The following is a 25,028-nucleotide window of genomic DNA, read 5'->3' as shown; positions in this document are numbered from 1 at the left end:
TCATGTAGTAAAACACAATGAAAGAAAATTTCTCTAACACTGGTAATAATAATCAATCACATTTCTAGGAATTAAAGTATAAATTAATATTTGTTATCTTTTTTATGCTTTTGTTAACACAAGTAAAATTAATTATATATCTTCATTGTGACTATTTGTGTCTCCCCATTAAAGTGTGTCTACCACAGAAACAAAGATCCATGAAAGACGTGTGACTTTTTAATGTGTGATCTTTACTCACACTAAGATAAGAAAATATAGCAGGACCATTGACTGAGAACATACAACTTGACTGTGGAGTGTGGATTATCAGAAGTATTAATATGTGACCTATGCTTCCCATCTACTGGTACACCAATTGTGTGTGAGCACAAACTCTGGTTTTGAGAGCTTCAACAACTGAGGGTCATGCTGATCAAATTCAAAATCCACTGTAGTTGAAAATACTGTATCTTTTTGTATTGCACAGCTAAGTTTTGAAGCTTATATCTCCATCATCAGATGGAGATATAAGCAGGCTGGCCAGTCAGTCATAAAGGATTAAATGTACAGTTGTATGTCACATGTGAGCCTGCTTTGCCAGCCACCATGGAATTGTGTATAGGATAAAATCTGCATTAGTGACATATAGTTTTTCTTCCCATGTTTTTGGTTCAGATTTGTTGATGAATGTGTGACTATCTAAAATATGTGTTATAAACTACAATTGCTTATAACATTTTATTGGTGAGAGGAATGAGAGTTCCTCATATACTTTGCATATTTGTCTATTTTCAGTTAAGTATTTTACTTTAAAAATTTTCAAAAACCTTGTCTACAGATTAATAGCAGCATACCAAGTACCCCCCAAAAATATTGAAATAAATTCAAAGTGTTCTTATCTAGCTATACCATTTGTTTGTTATCTAACTGTCTTGATTATCAGCCCTTATATACCTGCCATTTTATGGGCAGTAATGTTCCAGCAGATAACCCTGAAGTCTATTGAACACAAAATAAATTTATTCTCCTTATTAAAAGTGCATCCACCCAATTTACCTAAATAAATATGAAGTATAACTAGGTGACATTTTAACTGAAAAAGCGGCAAACCTGATTTCCCTGACAATACTTAAGTTACACAACATTGGGAGAACATAACTCTCTCTCTCTCTCTCTCTCTCTCTCTCTCTCTCTCTGTGTGTGTGTGTGTGTGTGTGTGTGTGTGTGTGTGTGTGTGTTATAGTTACATATTTCTATAAAAAGTGTAGTTAATTACACTGTTAAAGTAACATAAATAAAAACTGAACAAAGGAAACACAAAAACATCATATCAGAATAAAATTAATGAGACATTAATCTTACTTGGAGAATCAGCAAGGAAATCAGTTGTGGGACTGCTCCTGTTGTGCTGTGAGTTGCCATTGGTGGAACTCTTGTGCTGACTCTGATTAGATATTTGTGGTGTTGTAGTAATGGTAATATCAGAGTTATTAGCTGCTAATCGATTTATCACAGTCATTGATGTTTCTGAACCATTCATCATGCCATTGTGATGATGATGTTTCTCCTGCAAGACCTTAACAAAGACAGACAAGGGTTCAATAAAAAAACTGAAAGATATTTATGGAAGCAAACATATAAAATGAATCATATTTATAATAGATGGATTATGCAATCAAATTCATTGCACTATTCTAAATTAATATGGGCAACAACTACAACATTCAACTGTTTGACATTTTTGTCATGACACAAAATGTTAGCTGAAATGGAAAAATGTAGCAACCAGGATGTGGACTTTTAACATTTCTTGACAAGCATAAATCTTAATGTAAGAGGAGAAATCAAGACTGTTGCAGTTTCAAAATAACTATAGGAACAAATGTGGTCAACATCCTTGGTAAGAGCTCTTGTATGTGTTGTGTAGTAAATTTCTCTATAGATATGCCATTCATTTCACAAACGTCAGTTACAATGTACAATACACCACCTAGCATCTACTTCTGTCTTGTAAGTGAAGTCATGTGGCCTTCTCCAAAATTAATCCAAAATATGTCCCTCCCTTGTGTTTCCTTCATCATTTGCTTAAAACCCATATTTCATATAAATACTTTGTATTCTTGTTATAGTTTACCCAGGCTCTCAGATTGGGGTGGGGGACAACTCATATTACATCTGGGGTGAATGAGAAAACAGATACAAGTTTTCATGGCAAATAGTTCTGGGTGCACTAGTCAGTATCCACTTCATGTCCCAACTTCATTTAAACTGATATCAAATTGATATGTCTCTATGTTTGACACAGTTTGATGTAAGTTCAGTTCACAAGATTTATTTTTGGTGCATGGTGTGAGAGGTGGTACAGTTTCCCTTCCCTGTTCTCTCAAAGGGTACACTCTTGGTTTACTACCTGACGTTTTGTGGTGCTTCCCCAATTTACTTAAGGCATTACAAGTATCTGAAATCTTTGAGCAGTAAGTTATAACAACAAATCCTTAACTACATTCTGAAATTAACATCGCTTCCATTTATAATTTTCTGCTGTTCTCACGTACATTTTCATAACCAATAAAATTGTAATATATTGTCTGCTGTCGTACCATTGGAGTTTCATTATCACCACAACCACAGCCATTATCACCATCAGCTATTTGGCTTCTGCTGCCTTATAAAGGATTACTCAAACTTCTCCATGATCTTCAGCTACACACATCTATTTTGAACTTTAATGTTTTCTAGTGGTATATACTCACCTACCTTTAGATCTCTTCTCAGTTTTTTCTTATCTCTTGGAATCAAGCCAAGTACTTTCTCTATCCACCTATCATAGATTTACTCACCTACATGTCCTGTCCACCTCTATGCTGCTTATGATTCATTTGTTATTGTCTGTCACAGTTATTTTCATCATCTATGTCTCTCCACATTACCAGCCCTCAGTATTTGAGTGGTATTTCCGTGGAATGTCCATGTCTCACTGGTACAAATTAGAACTGGTAATACTTCTGATTGTCAAGAGATACATCAGAAGCTTAGTCTTCAAAGCTATAGTAAGTTTAATGAAAATACCTGAGGACATTTTTACTCTTTATGTTTACAGCATTTCTCTTATATCCATCCAATTGTTGTAACTCTTCAGGCTTTCCCGGCGATCTAATGACATCTTGGGTTGTCGGGTGTTCTGCCGGATATCAGCGTCATACTTGCACGATATGATGTCATTAGATCGCAAGGAAAGCCTGAAGAGTTACATCAAAAGTCTCTACGGGGAGGAGATGTATCAGAATATCAAGAAGCTTGACAAGCTTCAGCAGAAGAAGGGGAAGATGCTGAGTTCACTCAGATTTTTGCTGAGGTGTTGAGATGGGGAAGTAGTACCAGTATTTGCCAGAATTAAACATCATATCAACTCCAGAGTGGCAAACAAGAAAAAACGCAGAGCCAGCATGGCACTGGTGAGAGAGAGGATTCGAGATATGCGCCACAGGTTAGATGTTGTGGCCAGGGAGCTGTTACACATTCATCTGTACATGGCAGCCTCCTTAACAAGAGAAGATTGGGATTGGGTAGACAGTGCCTCCTGGTCTTTAGCTGAGTGTACTAGAAGGAATGCCTCATCTTGCCAATCTGCAAAGTTTGACCGCATGAGTAAGAAAGCACAGCAGATGGAAGAGACACGCACTGTGACGAATCTGAGTGGCATACAGCTTGATGATGCAACCTTAAAGTTACTCAGCAAGGGTCTCAACTTTGCTACGAACCCTAGAAACGTACCCATTTCAGGTTTCGTCAGTGCAGTAGAGCAAGCTGCAGCCACACTTCCACCTAATGTGGCAGAGGAAGTCCACCGAGAGACCTGCAGGGCCCTCACCAAGGCTAGGCCACTGAAATCGAACATCACAACCGAGGAGAGGCTTGCACTCAAGAAACTCCGGGAAGACAACAGCATTGTGGTATTGCCAGCAGACAAAGGGAACTCCACTGTCATCTTGCAGCAGGTGGATTATAATGAGGAAGTATGCGAACTTCTGGAGGACTCTGCATACAGAATTCTAGAGTGTGACCCCACGGACAAGGTGGCCAAGAAGACTAGTGCTCTCTTGAAGGAAACAGGGATGCCCGATAAGATCATCAGACAACTACGGGAAAAAGCGCCAGTGCCACCTAGACTGTATGGTCTGCCCAAAATACACAAGGAGGGCGTGCCCCTACGTCCAATTGTCAGTAATATTGGGACACCTACATACACAACAGCCAAGTACTTGAAAGGTCTCCTGTCTCCGTATGTGGGGAAACGTATTCACCACATCCGCAACTCAGAAGATTTCCTGCAACGCCTCAAGCAACTGCACATCACAGATTCGGACATCATGGTTAGTTTTGATGTGGTATCGCTGTTCACCAGGGTCCCACTGAAGGACTCACTAGAACTGATTGCAGAGAAATTTGACGGTGCTCTGTCGGACCTGTTCAGTCATACACTGACATCCACGTATTTCCTGTACAGAAACCAATATTACGAGCAAACTGAAGGTGTAGCTATGGGCAGCCGACTGTCCCCTGTGGTTGCCAACATGTTTATGGAGAGTTTTGAGGAGAGGGCATTGGAGACAGCCACATTTAAACCCACATGCTTCTTTAGGTATGTGGATGACACCTTCGTGACCTGGCCACATGGGATGGACAGGCTCAATGAGTTTCTTGAACATCTTTACTCATGCCACCCTAATATCAAGTTCACCATGGAACTGGAGAAGAGTGGCCAGCTGCCATTTCTGGATGTACTAGTCCAGAGGAAAGCAGATGGAACAATTGGTCACAGTGTGTACCGAAAACCAACACACACTGATTTATATCTGTAGGCCAGCAGCTGTCACCACCCTGCACAGAAGAATGGGGTTCTGAAGACTTTGGTCCACAGAGCACGTGCCCTGTCAGACCGAGAGAATCTACCTATAGAGATAGAACGTCTCAAAACAGTTTTCTCCAAGAATGGATACACAGACAGACAAATTGAGAGGGCACTCCAACCAGCCACTATACCACAGGTTCCTGAAGAAGACCCAGATGGAGCAAAGAAGGTGGCATATCTGCCCTATGCTGGCTCTATTTCTGCCAAAATCAGTAGGATCTTCCATAAACACAATATCAAGTGTGTTTTCTGTCCATCCAACAAGATCGGGGGACTACTGGGGAGTGTCAAAGGCGACCTGGGGTTACGAAAACCAGGGATTTACAATATACCTTGTCAATGTGGCATGTCCTACATTGTCCAGACGACAAGAACTGTGGAGATCAGGTGCAAAGAACATCAGAGGCACACTAGATTAAGACAGGTAACTAAGTCAGCCATTGCTGAACACTTTCTAGAACTAGATCATGCCATGAAGTATGGGGATACCAAGATTCTAGCACAAACACCCAGATTTTGGGACAGTGTTATAAGAGAATCGATAGAAATAAAAATGGCTGACGATCTTATGAAGTGACACAGGGTACCAGCTAAGCAGAGCCTGGGATCCGGCTCTGGAATTGTTAAAGGAGCAACGGGGCCAGCTGCAACACTACACAAACAGAAGAACCAGAGACATGGAGATGGAAACCGAGTCCCTGACAGACTGCCAGGCGCACCAGACGGAAGGTGGAACACCCAGAAGTGGGACTGGTGGGCGCGGACCGTAGAGGGAACATCCAGAGCCGCAGCGGACGAAAAACGGAGCGGCAACGCTCCAACAGGTCGTGGTGAGCAGGCGCGGACCGCAGGGGGAACGCTTGGTACCCCAGACCATAGATGAAACCCCCAGGAGCGGGTCTGGTGGGTGCAGACCACAGAGGGAACACCTAGAACCACAGCGGATGGAAAACAGATCAGCAACGCTCCAGCAGGTCGCAGGGAATGGGCGCGGACCACAGAGGAAGCGCCTGCAGCCGTTGGTGGAGGGAGAAGGCCATAGGCATAAATACTGGACCAGGTCCACTCGAGGAGCAGTCTCAGGTCGCACCTGATAAAGGTTACAGGCTACGTGACCAACATATCGTGCAAGTACGACGCTGATATCCGGCAGAACACCCGACAACCCAAGATGTCATCCAATTGTTGTTAACTGCTCAAGATAAAAAAAACTCGTTAATTTGGTCTATGACTTCATTATTGATCTGCACAATTTTTATATGTTCATTAATAATCACTTCAGCCTTATTTTAAGATGTGCTTTTAAACTTGTGCTCTAATGTTACTTCATTAATTGTTATTTACTCACTATGGGCAAATAGTACAATGTAAACAGCAAAATGTGGGCTGTTCAGGTCAGTTCCATTAATATATATTCCTTCTCTTTTTCCAGATTAGGAATTAGAAAACTTTCTCTAGCACTGTTCTGAATAGGTCTGGCAGACTGGTATCAGCTTTCCTCCACTTTCAATTCTAAATTTTCCTCTAAACTGAAGAAGCATTAAAGCACTTATAGCATTGGTGTACATATCCTTAATATATAGTAACAAAGGATTAATCAGTTTCTGGTTTCTCAAGAGCTGTACATACAAACTATGTTCAATTCCAGTGAAAAGCTTCTTCAGCTTGGCAAAGTCGTAATCCATACTCATTCATGCATCATGTAAATTCATTCAAGGCTTACTAATTATCACTTGTGCTAGATACTCAGATAAAGCCAGTTCATTCATTTGCTTTATTAAAATTCAATGTCTTTTCTATTGCAGCCTGCTGCATACTGCTATAGTGCATGCAAGTGTGATTGTGCCAATTGTAGTGATGCCACACATGTGTATTTAAATCAGCCACCAGCTGTATCAGTGCAGGCTGGCCACTAGAGGCCACCTGTAGCAAGCATGCATATGGCCTCTGCCAAGCTGTCTACTAGCTACCTGTGTCTGTATACACAGGGAATAGCATCAACTCAACTCTCACTATGTTCTTTTAGCTTGTACTGCTCACATCAGTTGTTCTGTGTATCTCTTATAATTCAGAGATTTAAGAATAAAGCCATATTTGTGTCAGTTTTGTATATTAACTTGAATACTACATAATTGGTGATCAGTTTGGATTGGTTTCCGTGTGTGCAGTCTTTAAGAGTGGTTTCATCAGGTTTAGTCATTACAGACATCATGCTACTGGCCCTGATTCAACAGCTTATTTCAATGCGACCACTTATAAGCTTTCATTAATAGACAGGGCACCACTGTGTCAGTCTATCCATCCACTTTTCCTCTGTGTGATGATTCAGCCATGGATTGGGAAGCTATGAAGAAAGACTCAGACAGTATTTTTGGCTTTTGGTTTGATAGACTTGAATTTGTACAAAGCTTTATTCCACCTAAGGTGTATTAAGTACTGTTCCAGCTTGCCCCTTTACAAGAACCAGTAACTCTTACTTTTGATCACATATGCAGTTTATTGTTCAACTAGTATCACAAACAAATGCATGTCACAGCAGCGTGAGTTGTATTCTGCTGATGCCACAAGAAAACTAATCAGTCAAAAAGGGCTTGGGCAGCCAAACTTCACAGCCACAGCTGTAAGTGTCAGTTCATTACTGATGCCCATAATGACTCTTATGCATACTCTCACGTGTGGTGCAATTATATGTTTAGCTTCAAACAAGGAAGGGTGCCAATAGGCTTTACTCTTTGAAACCCGCATTGACATAAGTTTTGCAAATAGCACAATCTTTTGAAGTTTCTTATGCAGTGGGTTCTATATTGTCCTTTCTGTCTTGTCCATCATGAACATTTGGCATGCCCCAAAAGCTGGACTACTTGTAATGCTTGCCAGAAGAAAGGCAGCATTGCCTTCAAGTGTCATTCACCAAAGGTTGTTCAGGATATGGAAGTAAACTGTGTGGCTACAATGCTTTTGACTTCAACTTTGTTTATCAAGTTAAGTGTTTTTTTGCAAAATGCTCTGGCTTCAGATCAACACAGGTGCTGCAGGTATGTTACAGAATTCTCAAGCCTATGTGAGTTTAGGCTTGATTCCATTGACACTGTATCAGCGTGGGCTGGCCACTAGACGCTGCCTGTAGGAGGTGCACACACAAAGAGTCTCCACTGCACTGTCTACCAGTGACTCGCCTCTTTACATGCAGAGCAGCACTGATTCACTGATTTAGTTTTGTTCCACTCACATCAAATGTTCTGTGTATTGTTTACATTGCACCTTCTGTATGATTCTTTTGCCTTGTTATGTGTGGAGTTAAGAGAAACTTATTTCCATTATTGTTCAGGGATTTGTGAATAAACCCATATTAGTGTTACCTGAATAGTTTTCATGTATTACCTGGGTACTACAGAGTGAGTAATGATTTGGTGAAATGCTTGTACATTATGGAGTGAAGGCTAATGGGTCTACAGTGTTTTGTAACTTTAGTGTCTCCTTTCTTGTGAAGAACAATTATAGCATGGTTCTAGTTTTGAGGACTTGACTTCCTCTGCAGGTATTATTCTTGTTTATATTTACTATTAAGTTTACTATTCAATTTACAGTTGTGTATTAAGGTGGAGCTGCTACAAGTTGTGTAGCAGCAAAAATTAATTTGAATGATGAAAATTCTGTAACAAAGTGATAACTTCATTGCTTGATTTTGCACTGTTGTTGCTTGTAAAAATGGATGGATGATTAAACATAGATATGGAAACATCTGACATGGTAACCATTCTCATTAGGAATGTACACTATCTGACTAAAAGTGTCTGGACACCCCTGGGTAGTGTAGAATTGACCACTAGATGTCATAAGAAGTGGATCCACAAGTATTAAAAGAGGAGGCACTGACTATTGTGCTCTCAGAAGAAAAACAGTAAAAGCAGAGTGAGTTAGAGGGCTCAGTGACTTTGAATGCAGACTAGTTATTTGATGTCACCTGAGCAACAAGTCAACCACAGACATTTCTGTCCTTCTACAGCTGCCGAAGTCAACTGTTGGTGATGTGAGTCTGAATCTGAAAAGTGAGGGAACAATTACAGCTAAACCAAGACCAGGCAGACCTCATGTACTTGGCAAACAGAGATGAGCATTGCAGAGACTGGCTGTAAAAAAAATCACATTAAATCAGTGAAAGGAATCACCCAACTGTCCCAAAGTGCTATCAGCAGTCAACTAGCACAAAACTGCTTATAGCAAGTTAAAAATAATGGGACATGGTGACCAAGCAGTTCCCCATATGCTACAAATTTCTTTAGTTAATGCTAAGTGATTTTTGAGATGGTGTAAGAAGCAATACCACTGGACAGCGGATGACTGGAAATGAGTAATATGTAGCGACAAATCATGCTCTACTGTGTGGCAATCCATTGGAAGTTTTTGTGTTTGGCAAATTACTAGAGAAAGTTACCTGCCATTATGTGTAGTGCCAACAGTGAAATACATAGAAGATAGTGTTACAGTATTAAGGGTGTGTTTCATGGTTAGGATGTGTTCCCCTTATTGTACCTAAGACCATGCCAAATGAAGATATGGACACACTTTACAGCATTTTTAACTGCATACAGCAGAGGAAGAGTTTAGAGAGAATATTTTTTTGTGTTCGCATGACACAAATCATAAATCATTACCTGTGGGCAATAGTTAGTGGACATAACATTCCTTAAATGGAGTGGCCTGCCCAGACTCCTGAGCTGAACATAATGGAACACATTTGAGATGAAAAGTGTGCTTCAGGGTGCCCTGCTGAGTTGTTGTTTCCATTTTACACACAAGTTTGAACTACTGTTGGTCACACATTGCTATTTATAGCTGAGCTCATTTCCTGACACCTGCTACATTCTTTGATGTTCTATTTTCAGAGTCAGCGTGGGTATTCTGTGAAACATAAATTCTCTCAGCATCTTCCAACTCTGGTTGGTGTCATTCTCAGTGAGATTTTAACACTAAGCATTATTTAAACTGGAACTATTGTCTCAATTTATTGGGTTTTATGAAAGCTTAATTTTGATAGACTACTTAATTATGCTTTGCCAACCGTTGCGGCTGAGCAGTTCTAGTCACTTCAGTCGACTGCTACGGTTGCAGGTTCGAATCCTGCCTCGGGCATGGATGGGTGTGATGTCCTTAGGTTAGTTAGGTTTAATTAGTTCTAAGTCTAGGGGACTGATGACCTCAGATGTTAAGTCCCATAGTGCTTAGAGCCATTTGAACCATTTTGAGTTATGCTGTCCCAGAAACTTGGTATTTGTACCGCAATATTGATCTCAACGTATTTCATTTTATGATTACGTTTGAGGCAGAACTTGGCCATTTAGATGGTTGTTTTACTCAGGTGTGTCACTGATGTTCCTTGCATCTCTCCTTGACTGCTCTGTCCCATGTAAGACATGCCACATTCGTATGGAATGTGATACATGCTCAGCTATTGGACACCTAAATCACCTTTAACATTATAAAAAATACTTTTTATCCTAGATGAATGAAGTGGTTCACACTAGATGCTATTTTTCTATAGGAGTCTACAATCTTTCTGGATATTTGGCCACCTTAAGGTAGATAAACCATTTTTGTTTTCTCTTCCTCGGTCTCAGTCTCAACTTCTGTCTCACACATTCTTGATTTTGGTCACACTGCCTAATCAAGTTGGTGATCTGAGTACCCATTTCTTTGGAGCACTATTTGCAGGTGTTGTAATTCTTCAATGAGGGTTTCTTTTCCTGAAAGTGTTCAAGCTATATGGACCAGTGTCTTTGTCTTTGTGACAAACTGTGTTGGTTCTAGGCATGGAGACAGAAGTCATTACAAGTGGGATCTCTTCATACTCTGTGTCCCTTGGAAATGTCCATTCTTATTAATCAATGCTGAGAAAACCTGAGAGATCACATTTGGAATGAGTTAGAGCATCAACTTTGCTCCAGACCACAGCATCCAAACTTTCTCTGGTTTCAGCTCTTAAACAAAATGGCCAGCCACTCTTCCACAGACATCCATACACATCATTGAAAATGTTCCCTGCAGAGTTCAAGCTGCTGCAAAGGTGGAGGGTGGAAACACTTCATATCAATATCCACTAGTAGATGTCTAGATACTTTTGATCAGATATTTCATCTTGCTCTCATGGAGGTAGAATGGAAGAAATACAAAAGTAAAGGAAGAAGAGAAGAAAAATTATGTGGGAAATATAAAACTCACATGTAATAAGAATCATCACAATAACTTTAAGTAAGTCTGGTGCCTCTTGCTACTTAGCTTCCATCTCCAACAATACAAACATATAAAAATCTGGTTTCTTTTACCTGTTGAGATACCTCTTAGTTTAATAAACTCATCCAGAAAAATTAATAAATATCCCTACACACAAGTGTGTGTGTAGAGCTTTTTCAGATTTTTTTGGTGATGCACAAATAATGTTATAGCTTATTTCCAACCATTTTGATTAGCTGCAATCTAATGAAACAGGCACAAGAAATTTCAGAATTTTTGTAGGTCAGCTAACACTTTGTTTTTACTCCTGTTACTGAAAACTGTATGAATAGCAATACATGTAATATAGAAAATATTTGTTTCAAATAATTGATAATTGATGGAAAATAGTACCGGGTAATGTTGTGGCTGTGAATGCTGTTGTGCACGTTGTTGCTGATGTTGATGCTGCTGCTGCTGCTGCTGTTGTTGTTGCTGTTGCTGCTGCTGTTGCTGCTGTTGTTGTGCTTGTTGTTGTGTTTGCTGCTGTTGCTGCTGCTGTGGTTGCTGTTGCTGAAGCTGTGGCTGGTGCTGTGGGGACTGCTGTGGAATCTGAGATGTTGCCGGCCCTTGATGAGGATGTGGATGGGTATGAGTATGTGGTGGCTGTGGAGGAGCAACCATTGCTCCAAGTAATTGTTGAGCAGGACTTGCACCATTGCTTAGAAGGTGAGGGGGCAGTGTTGGGGCTGCTCCCTGGCCTAGTCCCAGTCCAGCGGCACCAGGAGGTTGAACTGTAAATGATATAAATTTAAGTGCAATACGAATCTAATAGAAATCCCTTAGCAGTTAAGCCTAACAATCTTAATTTTGACTGTTGGTTGCTTAGAGATATCTGCACTGTATGTCCTGACTCAAGTTTCATGTGAAGGAGTCTTTAAGTTCTAAGTAGACTGTGGTAATCAATTTATGAAGTAAGTACAAGAAACAGGAAAAAAAGTTGAAATGTAACTAAAAAAGTTAGCAAAAATGAAAGAATGCCCCACAGATCAATCAAGTATAAGAAATTCTTTAGTAGGCAGCAAAGAGCTATAGTAACTGAATTAAATACTGAAATTTGCCCAGACTATAGTACTTATTGAAGCAGTGATCTCTTGAAGATTAAAAGACATCATAACATTGCTTGGTTAGAAATTAGTCAACAGTTATTTCTGTCATGCATTTTACTCTCTGTCCTTTATTTTAAAAAATGAATTTAAAAATTGAGATGCTTTATTGATACAAATTAATTTTTTTAATATATTTCCTAAGTAATATCAGGTGTTTCAAAATGAATATAGTGGTTTAAAGGCTTTGTAGCATTTATTACAGTGTGCTTGCATATATGCCATTCCCTGGATATTTCATTAGAAAATGCTAGTAGCAAAGATGGCAAACAAAAAGCTTTTTATATCTTACAGTTTGCAAGGACAGAACCTGTTGCTACAGGGCAATGTGCATTCCATATTAAGTTATGCTGTCATCCTCCAAGTAATAATAACATCAGTAGAGGGTATCACTAGTGAGAAGACACCAGCTGTCTGTGCAAAGAGAAGAGTATGGAATGACTAAGAGTGACTGAAGTATGTGTTGAACAAGTAGCCCCAAGAAATCAGTTTGGAAGGCTAGTTGTGAATTAGCAATTCCAGTGAAATTAGAGAGTGGACTTTTAGGGAGTTGCTTACAAGTATGTCCTTATCGTTTGCAGTCATTACAAGCTCTAAAGCCCACAGACTTCAGTTTATGTGGCAACTCTGCAAGCCAAACGTTGTTGCATGATAATGAAGACTTTTCTGGATAGTGTTATCTTCAGTGATGAACTGACATTTCACCTAGATCAAAATGTGAACGCTCACAATGTGTACATCAGGGAGGGTCAGCATATCCCCATGAGATGCTACGTTTACAATGAGACTCGCCTCAATTGAATGTTTTTTGGGCCATATCCTGGCCGTAAGTTTTTGGGCCTATAATTTGTGATGTTCTTTAAGTTATTTTATAGTTTACATAATTCTTTGGTTTTTTAAAAGACTCAGTGTTAATCTAATAAAATACCACATGTTGACTCTTCATAGTATCATATGATCAGTGAATGACTTAGTTTTAGGTTACGGTTTTAGTATTTTCATTGTTTTAAGCTGTTTTAATGGTATTATTTTTACCCACTCTTACACACACATCTCGGCGTACAAGTACTGCCCTCTTGTCCAAAACTTTCATTAATCTAAGAGACACAGCAGTTTGACACCAATTTACTAGTTACATTTGTAAAGTACTGTCTAATGACAATCAGCAGGATTTGTATAGTTTAGCTGTTATGGAGATGAATTTTATGTTTCATATGTGCCTATTGGTTACAGTTAAATGTGCCACTGCACCATTATGTATGCATGTATCGAACTGTGGACCTAGAAATGATGGAGAGGCTTTGTCCCTGCCATAGCCCTCAATGGTACACAACCCCACAACAGGCTACAGCAGTCCGCTCACACCACCGCAGTCCCCAATGTTTGTGTGGTAGAGCAAGTATGGTGTACGCATATGTGGAGACAGTGTTTGCACAGCAATCACCAACATAGTGCAACTGAGGCAGAATAAGGGGAACCAGCCCGCATTTGCTGAGGCAGATGGAAAAAATCATTCATAGGCTGGCCAGCACAATGGAACTTGACACTAATGAGCCGGGTGGATTCGTGCCGAGGATCGGCATGCCTTCCCACTCAGGGTGCAGTGCAGTAGACCACATGGCTAGCCAGGTGGGCAACATTATGTAAGTAGTAAGAGTAAATAATTTGTCACATGCTAGTGGGTTATTTTTTCAGTTTTTCTCTATACCTATAATTTAACATGTATATCATGTTAGCAATTGCAAGTCTAATCATTGATCCTTCTGTAGAAGGCATTTTAAAGATGTGGAAACCTAAGTCAAGCGGTTTGAATAAGCTTTTCATTTCTGCAACTGATTGGCTGAATTTCACTTTACACTCATGAAATAACTTACGTTTCTTATGTTGATGTTCTATGGCTCTTTCCTCAATTGGAAGAATCTAAACTTTATTTGGCAACAAAATGGTGCACTGCTTCACTGGCTCAGTACATTTCTGGTTAAACTACATTGCACTTGACTGCTGGATTAGCCACAAGGGGCTGGATGACAAAGCATGTTTCTCATGGCCACCATGTTCATCCAGTCTGATGCTATGCAATTTTTACATTTGGGGGTTCATAAAGGATCATTTGTATGTGCCTTAGCTGTCGGTTGATCTACCCAACTTAAGAAACAGGGCTGAAGCAATTGTTGCAGCAATTACTCCAGACACATTGATCAAAGTTTGAGAAGAACTCACGTAACAACCTGAAGTGTGCTTTATGATGAATGGTGCTTAAGTAATGCTTGTAAGATAAGCTGTTTGAGTTGCTCCATCATTTGATGTGTTAATTATAACTGTAAATTGAATGTAACATATGCTACATTAAAGCACCCAGTATTATGGATAGAATGGGTTCTGATGTATAGTTTTTCACTTATACTTCAATTTGTTATACATTAAGAAGCATTTGTAATGGTTTAGTGTTTCATTATGTGTAACATGTTAAAACTGTGTGCAACAGCAGAAAATCAGATCCCTGTCTTTTATAGGCAGTGCACTACCAGTTACGCAATTCAAGATGTCTCGTTTATTGAATCAGGGCTTCAGCTTATCATTGCCTCTAGTTTCACTATTCCAAGTGAACATACAACTACAGCAGCACACACATGACATTGAGTCAAAGAATTAATTCTTTGTAGTGGGTTTTGTTTAAAGCCACAGACAACAGGGAACCGAAACTGATGACTTTTCTGTCATTAACTTCTTCAGTTATTAAAAACCTCCTTCTTTTAATTCTACTATGTATTTCATATTGCAATGACATCCTTTTACTTATTTGTTTGTTATGAGCCTTCTTTATTGTCATAGTGAACTAAAGTACATCCACTGAAAATAGGTTTCTCAAATATCATCCAGTGCAGACCCCAACAATCAGTTTTTCCTTCTCATCCCTTCCAGTAAGTCTCCCCTGACCGAGGTTCTTGATGACTTTCGTGAACTCTATCACATTTCCTAAGCCTCTCCAGCTGTTTTCCTTCACCCCTCTTCATTCCTCTTCAGCTCTTCTACCAGAGAAAGGAACCAATGACTGCGAAAGCTTGCATATGTAATACCTTTTTCTTATTCGTATGTTTTCCTGCCACCACTTGATGAGTAGCTATTTTTTCTATCCAGTTACATCAGATTTAAGGTTTGCTACTCTCTGGTCAGTACACTGATGGACAAAACATGGAACAGAAGACAAATTGCAGTTATTGACATCAAGCAAGGAACCCTCACCCTCAAACTGATGAAAAAATTGGAAGTCTGATTAAAAGCTCCCCAGAAAACTTGGTTTTAAAAAAAAAGAGAGAGATCATGGAAAGTTATGTAAGACATCAACAATAATACTAAAACTGCATGAACAAATTCCGATTATAACAGTGATAAATAGAACAAGGGAAGTTTCACTCAGAAACTACGATAAGAAGTAATAAAGTATTAAATGCTCAACATTCTTTTCTGTCATTTTTGACTGTTTAACAGTAGCTGCTGTTCAACAAAGAAATACAGCCATCAATTAACAATTATTCATAGAATAGAAGAAATAATAGAAGAACACCAGTTGGATCTATATTTTAATTATTACATTACTGAAAGAGAGTGTCAGTACTTTTTATGGGTCTCAATGCTGAAAATCTGTTTATGAACCACTTGAATTACATCTGTATAAAAGAAATAGCACATTCCTTTATCTATGCATCCATTCACTGTTTTAGATATCATTTTCATGATCCAATGGGAAAATGTCTTAGTGAAACGTTCAAAGACCCTTAGCTTTATTCCTGGTCAGTCCTAGGATTTGTTCTAATTCTGCATTGGACGTCCAACTTTAGAAATATTTCAGGTATGTGAAAAAGGCACACTACACTATAAATCATCTTTCATGTTAAAACAATACATCCACTTGCAGCTGGTTGACACAATTCGAAACCTGAAAGCTGACAACGGTGTACAACCTCCAGTAGCACCATACTTAGAAAAGCACTATGGTACACAAACCAGCCAAAACAGTCATTGGCATCTGTAATTTACATTGAAGATTTTTAAATTGGCCAATGACGAACTATATTTTTTCTCCAAGCAGTGTCAAGAAAGTTATCAAGTTTACCAAATTTTGTATTAAAGTATCAGTTATGGGTTAAATGGGGCCCAGTTCAGAAGGGTTTATACTGGTTTATTGGCCATTACTCATCAACAAGTATGTTTATTACAGTCCACGTAATAGGGAAAAATTTCTTGTCTTGGTTGCATAACTAGAGATACTTAGCCTTTTCTTTCTCACAGATATATGCATTAATCATTACACTTTTTTCAAACACATATGAAGTAAATCTCATACAGTACTCTACTTGAGGTTGCACAATATCCATAACATGGTGGTAACATATATCTCCAAGATCCTATAACTTTTTGCATGTTGTAGCACATAAAATGGAGGCTATGATAAATTTACTTGACCATTTATAAAACAATTTCCAAATTAAGATACAATGAAAATTGTTTAATGCTTGTATTTTAGTACTTTTTGCCAATGACTTAACTTATCTTGCAAGAAAAGTGTTTCTGAGTCCTGCCATAAAATTTATAGCTTAGTTATTACAAAGAGAGCATTAAACTTGTAATTACTGTACCCATAGGATGAAACTTTGTGTTTCTTTGTTCATGTAAGATGTGAATATTTCCTGATAGTTTGTTGGCATCACTGAAAATTATGGCCTTCAATATCAGTGAATGTTAGGAATCATTTACATAAAATACAAGTAAAAAAAATCAACTTTTGAGTAATACACATTTGCATATTATGAAAGCCATCTGAAAATTATTAGCACCACCACAAACTGACATCATTTTTGAAGAAAAGAAGGTTGATGATTTACCTGTTGCAGCAGAAGGTGGAGTCAGCAAGTGATGTGGCTGTGCCAAGGTCTGCAAATTTGCTAGGGTCGTTGTCACCACTTGTCCATTGCTTAGTGCAAGGTTTACCATCTGCCCACTTGTTACATGATTCACAGGGATTGTCAGTATGGTCTGTGTAGCAATACCTGCATTATATGAACAACACATGTTTTGTTATTGTGTGTCAAACACTAGTAGAAGCTTCATGTAGTTTAATGCACTGAAGCGCAGTCACAGATTTCTCCTTTTTGTGCAGTTTTAGACTTGAAAGTACATATACACCTGAGAGAATTTACGGAACATATAGACTTCATCAAAATGTTGTAATAAGATGCTCTACTTCTTATTTACAAAAGAGCCCACAGGCATAATCACACATGAAAAACAAAATGTTGCATTGTCTCTTCATTTGAATAAAATATTTGATCTTATCAAGATCTGGTCTGGTCTTGTCAAAATGGAAGTTCTATTCTTCCTGCTTGAGTAATTAAAATGTTTAATATCACACAATGGTAGCAATAATATGTCAGTTTAAAAAGAAAACATTTTACTAGTCTGTTGCAGTTTGTATCAGATAAAAAAATGATACGATTAGGTGTGGACAAAGAGAAAGAGAAAATACGATGTCAGTTCCAAAATACCAAAATATTTATAAAAGAATCAGATGTGTTGTACTATTGGTATTTCTGTCACTGGCTAAAAATGAAACCAATAGAATAGGTGCAAATGTTACAAAATAATGGTGGATGTTTCTTCTTGCTACAGAAATTTAAATTTCAGCTAGTCTAATGAGAACTTAAAGTGTAGAAATATATTCACTGGAATGCTACATCACACATTTGAAAAATCATATGTTATAACTTCTTCACATAAAACATAAAATTGTGAGAAAAGTTTTGCATACCCTCATGGGCTGTATTATTTACAAGTATTTTCTTTATTTTTATGAAAAACCTCTTACACAACACTGTTTCACCATAAGAGCCTGCTACACACACACACACACACACACACACACACACACACACACACACACAACATCTTTATAATGGAGATAAAAGTAAGCATCCCTTCTCAGTGTTGAATCTCCAATAACTGTGAACAGGACAATACACCTAGTGTATATTGTTCTGGTGTCAAAATGTCTTAAAGGGTCATTTCTCACATAGACAGTGCGTACAGTGTCACTTTATGGGAAAGAAGTTTGTCAACACTGGAAGTTCCCTGCCAATTTGATGCACACAAAAGCCATGCATCATCCTAGGAACTCACATTGCATGACCTCAGGATGGTTGCTGTTGAAGAGTGGGATAGACTTGAGCAGTAACATCTTAACTGCCTCATGGACAGCATGTCAAGGAACATCCATGTCTATGACAGTTCATTAGGTGGGGCAACAGGGTATTGGTTCATATCCAACAGCACATTTTGATTTCATAGATATGTAAAGATTTGCACTTTTGAGCAGACTGTCTTTATTTGGGCTATTTTTTTGGCAATAATAATGATGTATGACTCTATGGCCTGGCGCACATCTTTTACTTGCATGTTTTTGAACAGCAGCACCCAATGTTTTCTGGTGGTCACCCACTCATTGGTGACCAGGATTTCTCTGATCCCTGATGATCATCATAGAATATGTGGTCACCCTTGTCCAGACAAGAGGTGGGTCAGTCTTATTTTGAACCAGTGTCACATACAGATATTAGGTGCCCCTTTTAGCTATCAAGAATAGTTTGGGCCTGATTATGCTCAATTTGGATCATCAGTCGAGAACGGTGTTTCCAATCTGGCAAGGTCATTGGCAAATTTTTTTGGTATTATAAGTTTCATTTTTTCATTCATTTCTCCTCTTGGAGCCTACACATAATCGCATATCTCAGGTCATGCAAAACATTTTTGAGCTGTTTATGTTTATAGGAACTGCTTTTACCTTGTGATGTAGGTATGAGAAGTTGAGCTCCTTGTATTCCCTGGATAAGCTGCCCTGAAGCGAGTATGAACTGTGGCATGGCAGCTGGCTGTGGAGCTGCCAGCAACTGTGGCTGAGCAGGTGACAGCAGCGGAGAGCTGCTTGCACAGGAAGTTGGTACTGCACCACCTGAAACAGTGCACATCAATCAAGAGGTCAAAGTACCATGTATTTTGTTTTTTTTAAGAGAGTCATTAGACGTTAATTAAGGATCATCTAGCTGAGACAACAAATCTGTTCCCAGTAGAGAAGTTTTCATATCCTAAAAATCTTCCTGATAAAAGTGCAATTGCAGCATGCTTGTCACACTGATTGTATTAAGGATAAACCAATGAAAAATGAAAATGATGGACAAAAGCAGAAATCAGATTAGTGAGTTACTAAAGATGTGAAAAGGAATAATGTCCATGGTATTTTGGGAAACTTCGGTGGGTAAAAATACTAGGGGGAGATAGGGATTTGAATATATCCAACACATAATAGAGGACACAGAATGCAAGCATCACTCTGAGATGAAGAGGCTGGCATAAGAGAGGAAGTTGCGGTGGGCCACAGCAAACCAGTCAGAAGACTGATGAAACTGAAGTAGGCAGTGGCTGAAAAAGTGAAACAATCCCACTGGCAAGGGAGCAGTATTCCAAAAGAATATCAGATTAAAGAGACATCGGAAGCAGACTGTCACGGCAGAACAAATCTTCCTTGCATATGATCTGACAGTCAGCAATTTATGAAATATTATTGCATATTATTCACTGAATGAGAATTTCGTGACATCAGCTGCAATGGGTATAGATGTATTACCCATCTGTGAAGTATTAGTGCATCTACAGACATTGCAGCTGATGACATGAAAATCACATCCTAACCTGGTTTTCCTGTTTATATGTCACAACTGTGTAATATATCCATACCCATTGTCACTGATGTTATGAAATTTGCATTCAGTATATAATTTGGTATAATATTTGATACAGCCACTCCTCATCAAATCATATGTAAATTTCAAAAGTCAAGATGAGATATACAATGATAAAAATGGTCTCAGTTCCCTGTCGTGTGTCATCCTACCTTAGTGGGAATCAAGTAATGTAGCAAGCTCAAAGAAAGATGTACATGAGACTATGATCTAAGGATGTGGACTATGACATAAGGAGTTTTTGGTCAGAATGAGAAGCACACACTGGTAGCTGAAGCTGATAAGGCAACTGCTAATGATAAATAAGAAATACAGGTCCAAAGCCAGGTCTGACAAAAATTTTCACCTGTCATAATTGGATAAGACATCTACAACCATTGCAGCTGATGACATGAAATTCACATTCAGCAAATGACTTGGAATAATAAAGCTTTTTCATGAAAAGAGCAGAGCTGGACTCAAATACTGATACAAAATGAAAAGATAATTTCTTGAAACCGTTAGTCTGCACACAGCACTGTGTGGAAATGAAAACTGGACTACAGGAAAACTAAAGAAGAAGAAACTGAAAGTATTAGAAGGAGCTTAAAAGTTAAATGGAAAGATTATATACAAAATATGAAGGTACTAAAAAGAAGCATGAAGTAAGCTAGATTAAAAAAAAAAGGCAGAAGAAGGAGTGTTTCATACAGTATAAGGAAACTGCCAGCATACTTGCAAAACACAAACACACACCTGCTCCACTGACACTGAGGTTGAGTGGCGCATTGAGCAGTGGAGAGCCAAGCCCAGCAATACCCTGTAGGCCAGCTGCCAGTGACGCCACCTGTGGCAATGACTGCTGCAGTGATGCGAGGTTCTGCAACGTCACCATACCTGCCACTGAAACACAACATGACCTGTCATCACTTCTGTGTCTTTTCTACAAACCATTATCAGCTCTTGAAACTGTTAATTTTTTTTTCTCTTGTCCAGGCAAAGAATAATGCACCTCTTTAAGAAAATACCTGCTAAAAGTATGATTTTGAATAGTGGGAGCAAAGTGTGGGAAATGATATCTGAGAAAGCAAGAAACAAATAAAGTGTGATGGATCTATGTCCACAACTCCATGTTTTCTATGCAAGAGACCATTTTATTCACATCTTGGAGTAGCATGTCCAGCTTATTTGAATAGATATCACACTGTTATTATCTACAGAGGCCATACAAATTCCCTGTGGTTTGTGCTGTCATAACAAGTTAAGTCTGTAAGTGTGAGGTGGATTACTGATGACTGCCTTGTAGGACTAGTTTTTCTCCCACTAACCCACACAGATAAAGCATATCTGCCCTTTCTGCAGTACAGACTTTCTCTCCTGCTGCACTGTCTTCGGTTGTATGGAAGGCCATTAGCTGCTAAATTATGGTGCTCTTATCCACTTCTGCATTACAGTGTACCTTGAAAACATCTTCATTGAGCATTGGATCAGATGAGGAATTCCAGTTGTGTGGCCCTTCTGGTCACCAGACATCAATCCTTTGAACTTTTACCTGTGGTGATACGTTTCATGTACTGAGATGTGCAGACATGGAACACTGCATTCATGCTCCCTTTAATTCAATTCAGATGCAGGCTGTTGCATTTCAATAAGTGAAGTGGCCCATATTGTGATATATACATACATGCTCAAAACTTCATGGAGGCCACTTTTGACACCTCTTGTGGGAGACATGGCAAGTCACTGACCACTGTAATAAGCTGTAGAGGGTGCTTCATACTACAAATAATTCCCAATAGCATGTCAACCACATTTTTCCTGACAGCCATTTACTAAACCCCCACTTCCCAAGCATCCAGAAGTGCCGCATGCACAACATGGCATGGACTCGACTAATGTCTGAACTAGTGCTGGAGGGAATTGACACCACAAATGCTGCAGGGCTATACATAAATCTGCAAGAGTACAAGGGGGTGCAGATCCCTTCTGAACAGCTCATTGCAAGGCATTCCAGATATGCTCAATAATGTTCATGTCTGGGGAGTTTGGTCACTGGCACAAGTGTTCCTGGAGACACACTAGCAATTCTCAGCATGTGGGGTGTCACATTGTACTGCTGGAATTGCCCAAGTCCATTGGAATGCACAATGAACATGAATGGATGCAGGAGACCAGACAGGATGTTTACTATGTGTCATCATATCTAGATGTATCAGGAGACCTATATAACTCCAACTGCACATGCCCTGCACCATTACAGAGCCTCCACTAGCTTGAACAGTCCCCTGCTGACACGCAGGGTCCATGAATTCATGAGGTTGTCTCCATACCCGTATACGTCCATCCGCTCAATACAATTTGAAATGAGACTCGTCCAACCAGGCAACATGTTTCCAGTCATCAACAGTCCAATGTCAGTGTTGATGGGCCTAGGCGAGGCATAAAGCTTTGTGTTGCGCAGTCATCAAGGGTACACAAGTGGGTCTTTGGCTCCAAAAGCCCATATCAATCATGTTTCATTGAATGGTTCACACACTGATACTTGTTGATGGCCCAGTGTTGAAATCTGCAGCAATTTGCGGAAGGGTTGCATTTCTGTCACGTTGAATGATTCTCTTCAGTTGTCATTGGTACCATTTTACAGGATCTTTTCCAAGCCGCAGTGATGTCGGAGATTTGAAGTTTTATCAGATTCCTGATATATACTCATTAAGTCATCATACAGAAAAATCCCCACTTCATCACTACCTCAGAGATGCTGTGTCCCATTGCTCGGCTGCTGACTACAACATCACGTTCAAACTCACTTAAATCTTGATAACCTACCATTGTAGCAGCAGTAACCGATCTAACAACTGCGCCTGACAGTTATTGACTTACACAAGCGTTGGCAACTGCAGTACTGTATTCTGCCTGTTTACATGTCTCTGAACTTGAATGTGCATGCTTGTACCAGATTCTTTGGCGCTTCAGTGTGTATTCTAATGAATTTTTCCTGTAGTTAGTGTCAACCATTAAAATTGTTTATACTTTTGAATACATTATTATAAGTAGTTGCTAAGTCCAGAGTCTCTGCTACATGCAATACACACAGCAGCTACATGAAATAGAGACTTATAAGGTATCTACACTCCTGGAAATTGAAATAAGAACACCGTGAATTCATTGTCCCAGGAAGGGGAAACTTTATTGACACATTCCTGGGGTCAGATACATCACATGATCACACTGACAGAACCACAGGCACATAGACACAGGCAACAGAGCATGCACAATGTCGGCATTAGTACAGTGTATATCTACCTTTCGCAGCAATGCAGGCTGCTATTCTCCCATGGAGACGATCGTAGAGATGCTGGATCTAGTCCTGTGGAACGGCTTGCCATGCCATTTCCACCTGGCGCCTCAGTTGGACCAGCGTTCGTGCTGGACGTGCAGACCGCGTGAGACGACGCTTCATCCAGTCTCAAACATGCTCAATGGGGGACAGATCCGGAGATCTTGCTGGCCAGGGTTGTTGACTTACACCTTCTAGAGCACGTTGGGTGGCACGGGATACATGCGGACGTGCATTGTCCTGTTAAAACAGCAAGTTCCCTTGCCGGTCTAGGAATGGTAGAACGATGGGTTCGATGACGGTTTGGATGTACCGTGCACTATTCAGTGTCCCCTCGACGATCACCAGAGGTGTACGGCCAGTGTAGGAGATCGCTCCCCACACCATGATGCCGGGTGTTGGCCCTGTGTGCCTCGCTCGTATGCAGTCCTGAATGTGGCGCTCACCTGCACGGCGCCAAACACGCATACGACCATCATTGGCACCAAGGCAGAAGCGACTCTCATCGCTGAAGACGACACGTCTCCATTCGTCCCTCCATTCACGCCTGTCGCGACACCACTGGAGGCGGGCTGCACGATGTTGGGGCGTGAGCGGAAGACGGCCTAACGGTGTGCGGGACCGTAGCCCAGCTTCATGGAGACGGTTGCGAATGGTCCTCGCCGATACCCCAGGAGCAACAGTGTCCCTAATTTGCTGGGAAGTGGCGGTGCGGTCCCCTACGGCACTGCGTAGGATCCTACGGTCTTGGCGTGCATCCGTGCGTCGCTAGGGTCCGGTCCCAGGTCGACGGGCTCGTGCACCTTCCGCCGACCACTGGCGACAACATCGATGTACTGTGGAGACCTCACGCCCCACGTGTTGAGCAATTCGGCGGTACGTCCACCCGGCCTCCCGCATGCCCACTATACGCCCTCGCTCAAAGTCCGTCAACTGCACATACGGTTCACATCCACGCTGTCGCGGCATGCTACCAGTGTTAAAGACTGCGATGGAGCTCCGTATGCCACGGCAAACTGGCTGACACTGACGGCGGCGGTGCACAAATGCTGCGCAGCTAGCGCCATTCGACGGCCAACACCGCGGTTCCTGGTGTGTCTGCTGTGCCGTGCGTGTGATCATAGCTTGTACAGCCCTCTCGCAGTGTCCGGAGCAAGTATGGTGGGTCTGACACACCGGTGTCAATGTGTTCTTTTTTCCATTTCCAGGAGTGTACATGCAGGTGAAGCCATTCTGTCTGCAGCGCTTTTAAAAACTGTTGAAAGTGCTTGGCAGAGGATCCACACAGTAGACACAATGATGAGATGATTCCAAAGACAATAACTGTTTAAGGTCCTGGATATCGCATTTTCAGCCGTCTTCCAACACTTCACAATGGAGTAGGAGCATAATATTACTGAATAGTCCTATGTTGTCTAGGAAAGGAAACCACCACGTAAAAAATAACGCACTCTCGAGGGCTGCTTGATGATCAAAATGGTTATGAGTGGCATCCATATGAGTATCCCATGTCGTGGCATGAAAAACTTTTCTGGAGTATGCAGTCCACAAGACAGCAAGAACACTTTTATATTCTAGAAGCAATGGTTTCAACATATTTACTCTCCCGCGTGTCAAGCTCAACATGGACGACTTCATCTACCATATGAATA

At 40.2% G+C, this 25,028-nt stretch overlaps 1 protein-coding gene across 4 annotated transcripts in view; it reads right to left on the bottom strand.

Moving 5' to 3' along the window:
* LOC126354364 (POU domain, class 6, transcription factor 2) overlaps positions 1-25,028 on the bottom strand; it is a 571,887-nt gene that overhangs the window by 20,990 nt on the left and 525,869 nt on the right. For all 4 annotated transcript variants that reach the window (XM_050003945.1, XM_050003947.1, XM_050003948.1 and 1 more), the window contains exons 5-9: positions 20,796-20,942; positions 19,106-19,273; positions 17,154-17,318; positions 11,519-11,898; positions 1,345-1,558 (exon numbers count right to left, since the gene is read on the bottom strand). In XM_050003945.1, coding sequence (XP_049859902.1) covers positions 1,345-1,558; positions 11,519-11,898; positions 17,154-17,318; positions 19,106-19,273; positions 20,796-20,942 — 1,074 coding nt within the window. The remainder of the gene's footprint in view (positions 1-1,344; positions 1,559-11,518; positions 11,899-17,153; positions 17,319-19,105; positions 19,274-20,795; positions 20,943-25,028) is intronic.

This window comes from Schistocerca gregaria, chromosome 3, assembly GCF_023897955.1.
Source record: "Schistocerca gregaria isolate iqSchGreg1 chromosome 3, iqSchGreg1.2, whole genome shotgun sequence".
Lineage (NCBI taxonomy): Eukaryota > Metazoa > Arthropoda > Insecta > Orthoptera > Acrididae > Schistocerca > Schistocerca gregaria.
This window is presented reverse-complemented; position numbering and strand designations above follow the sequence as displayed.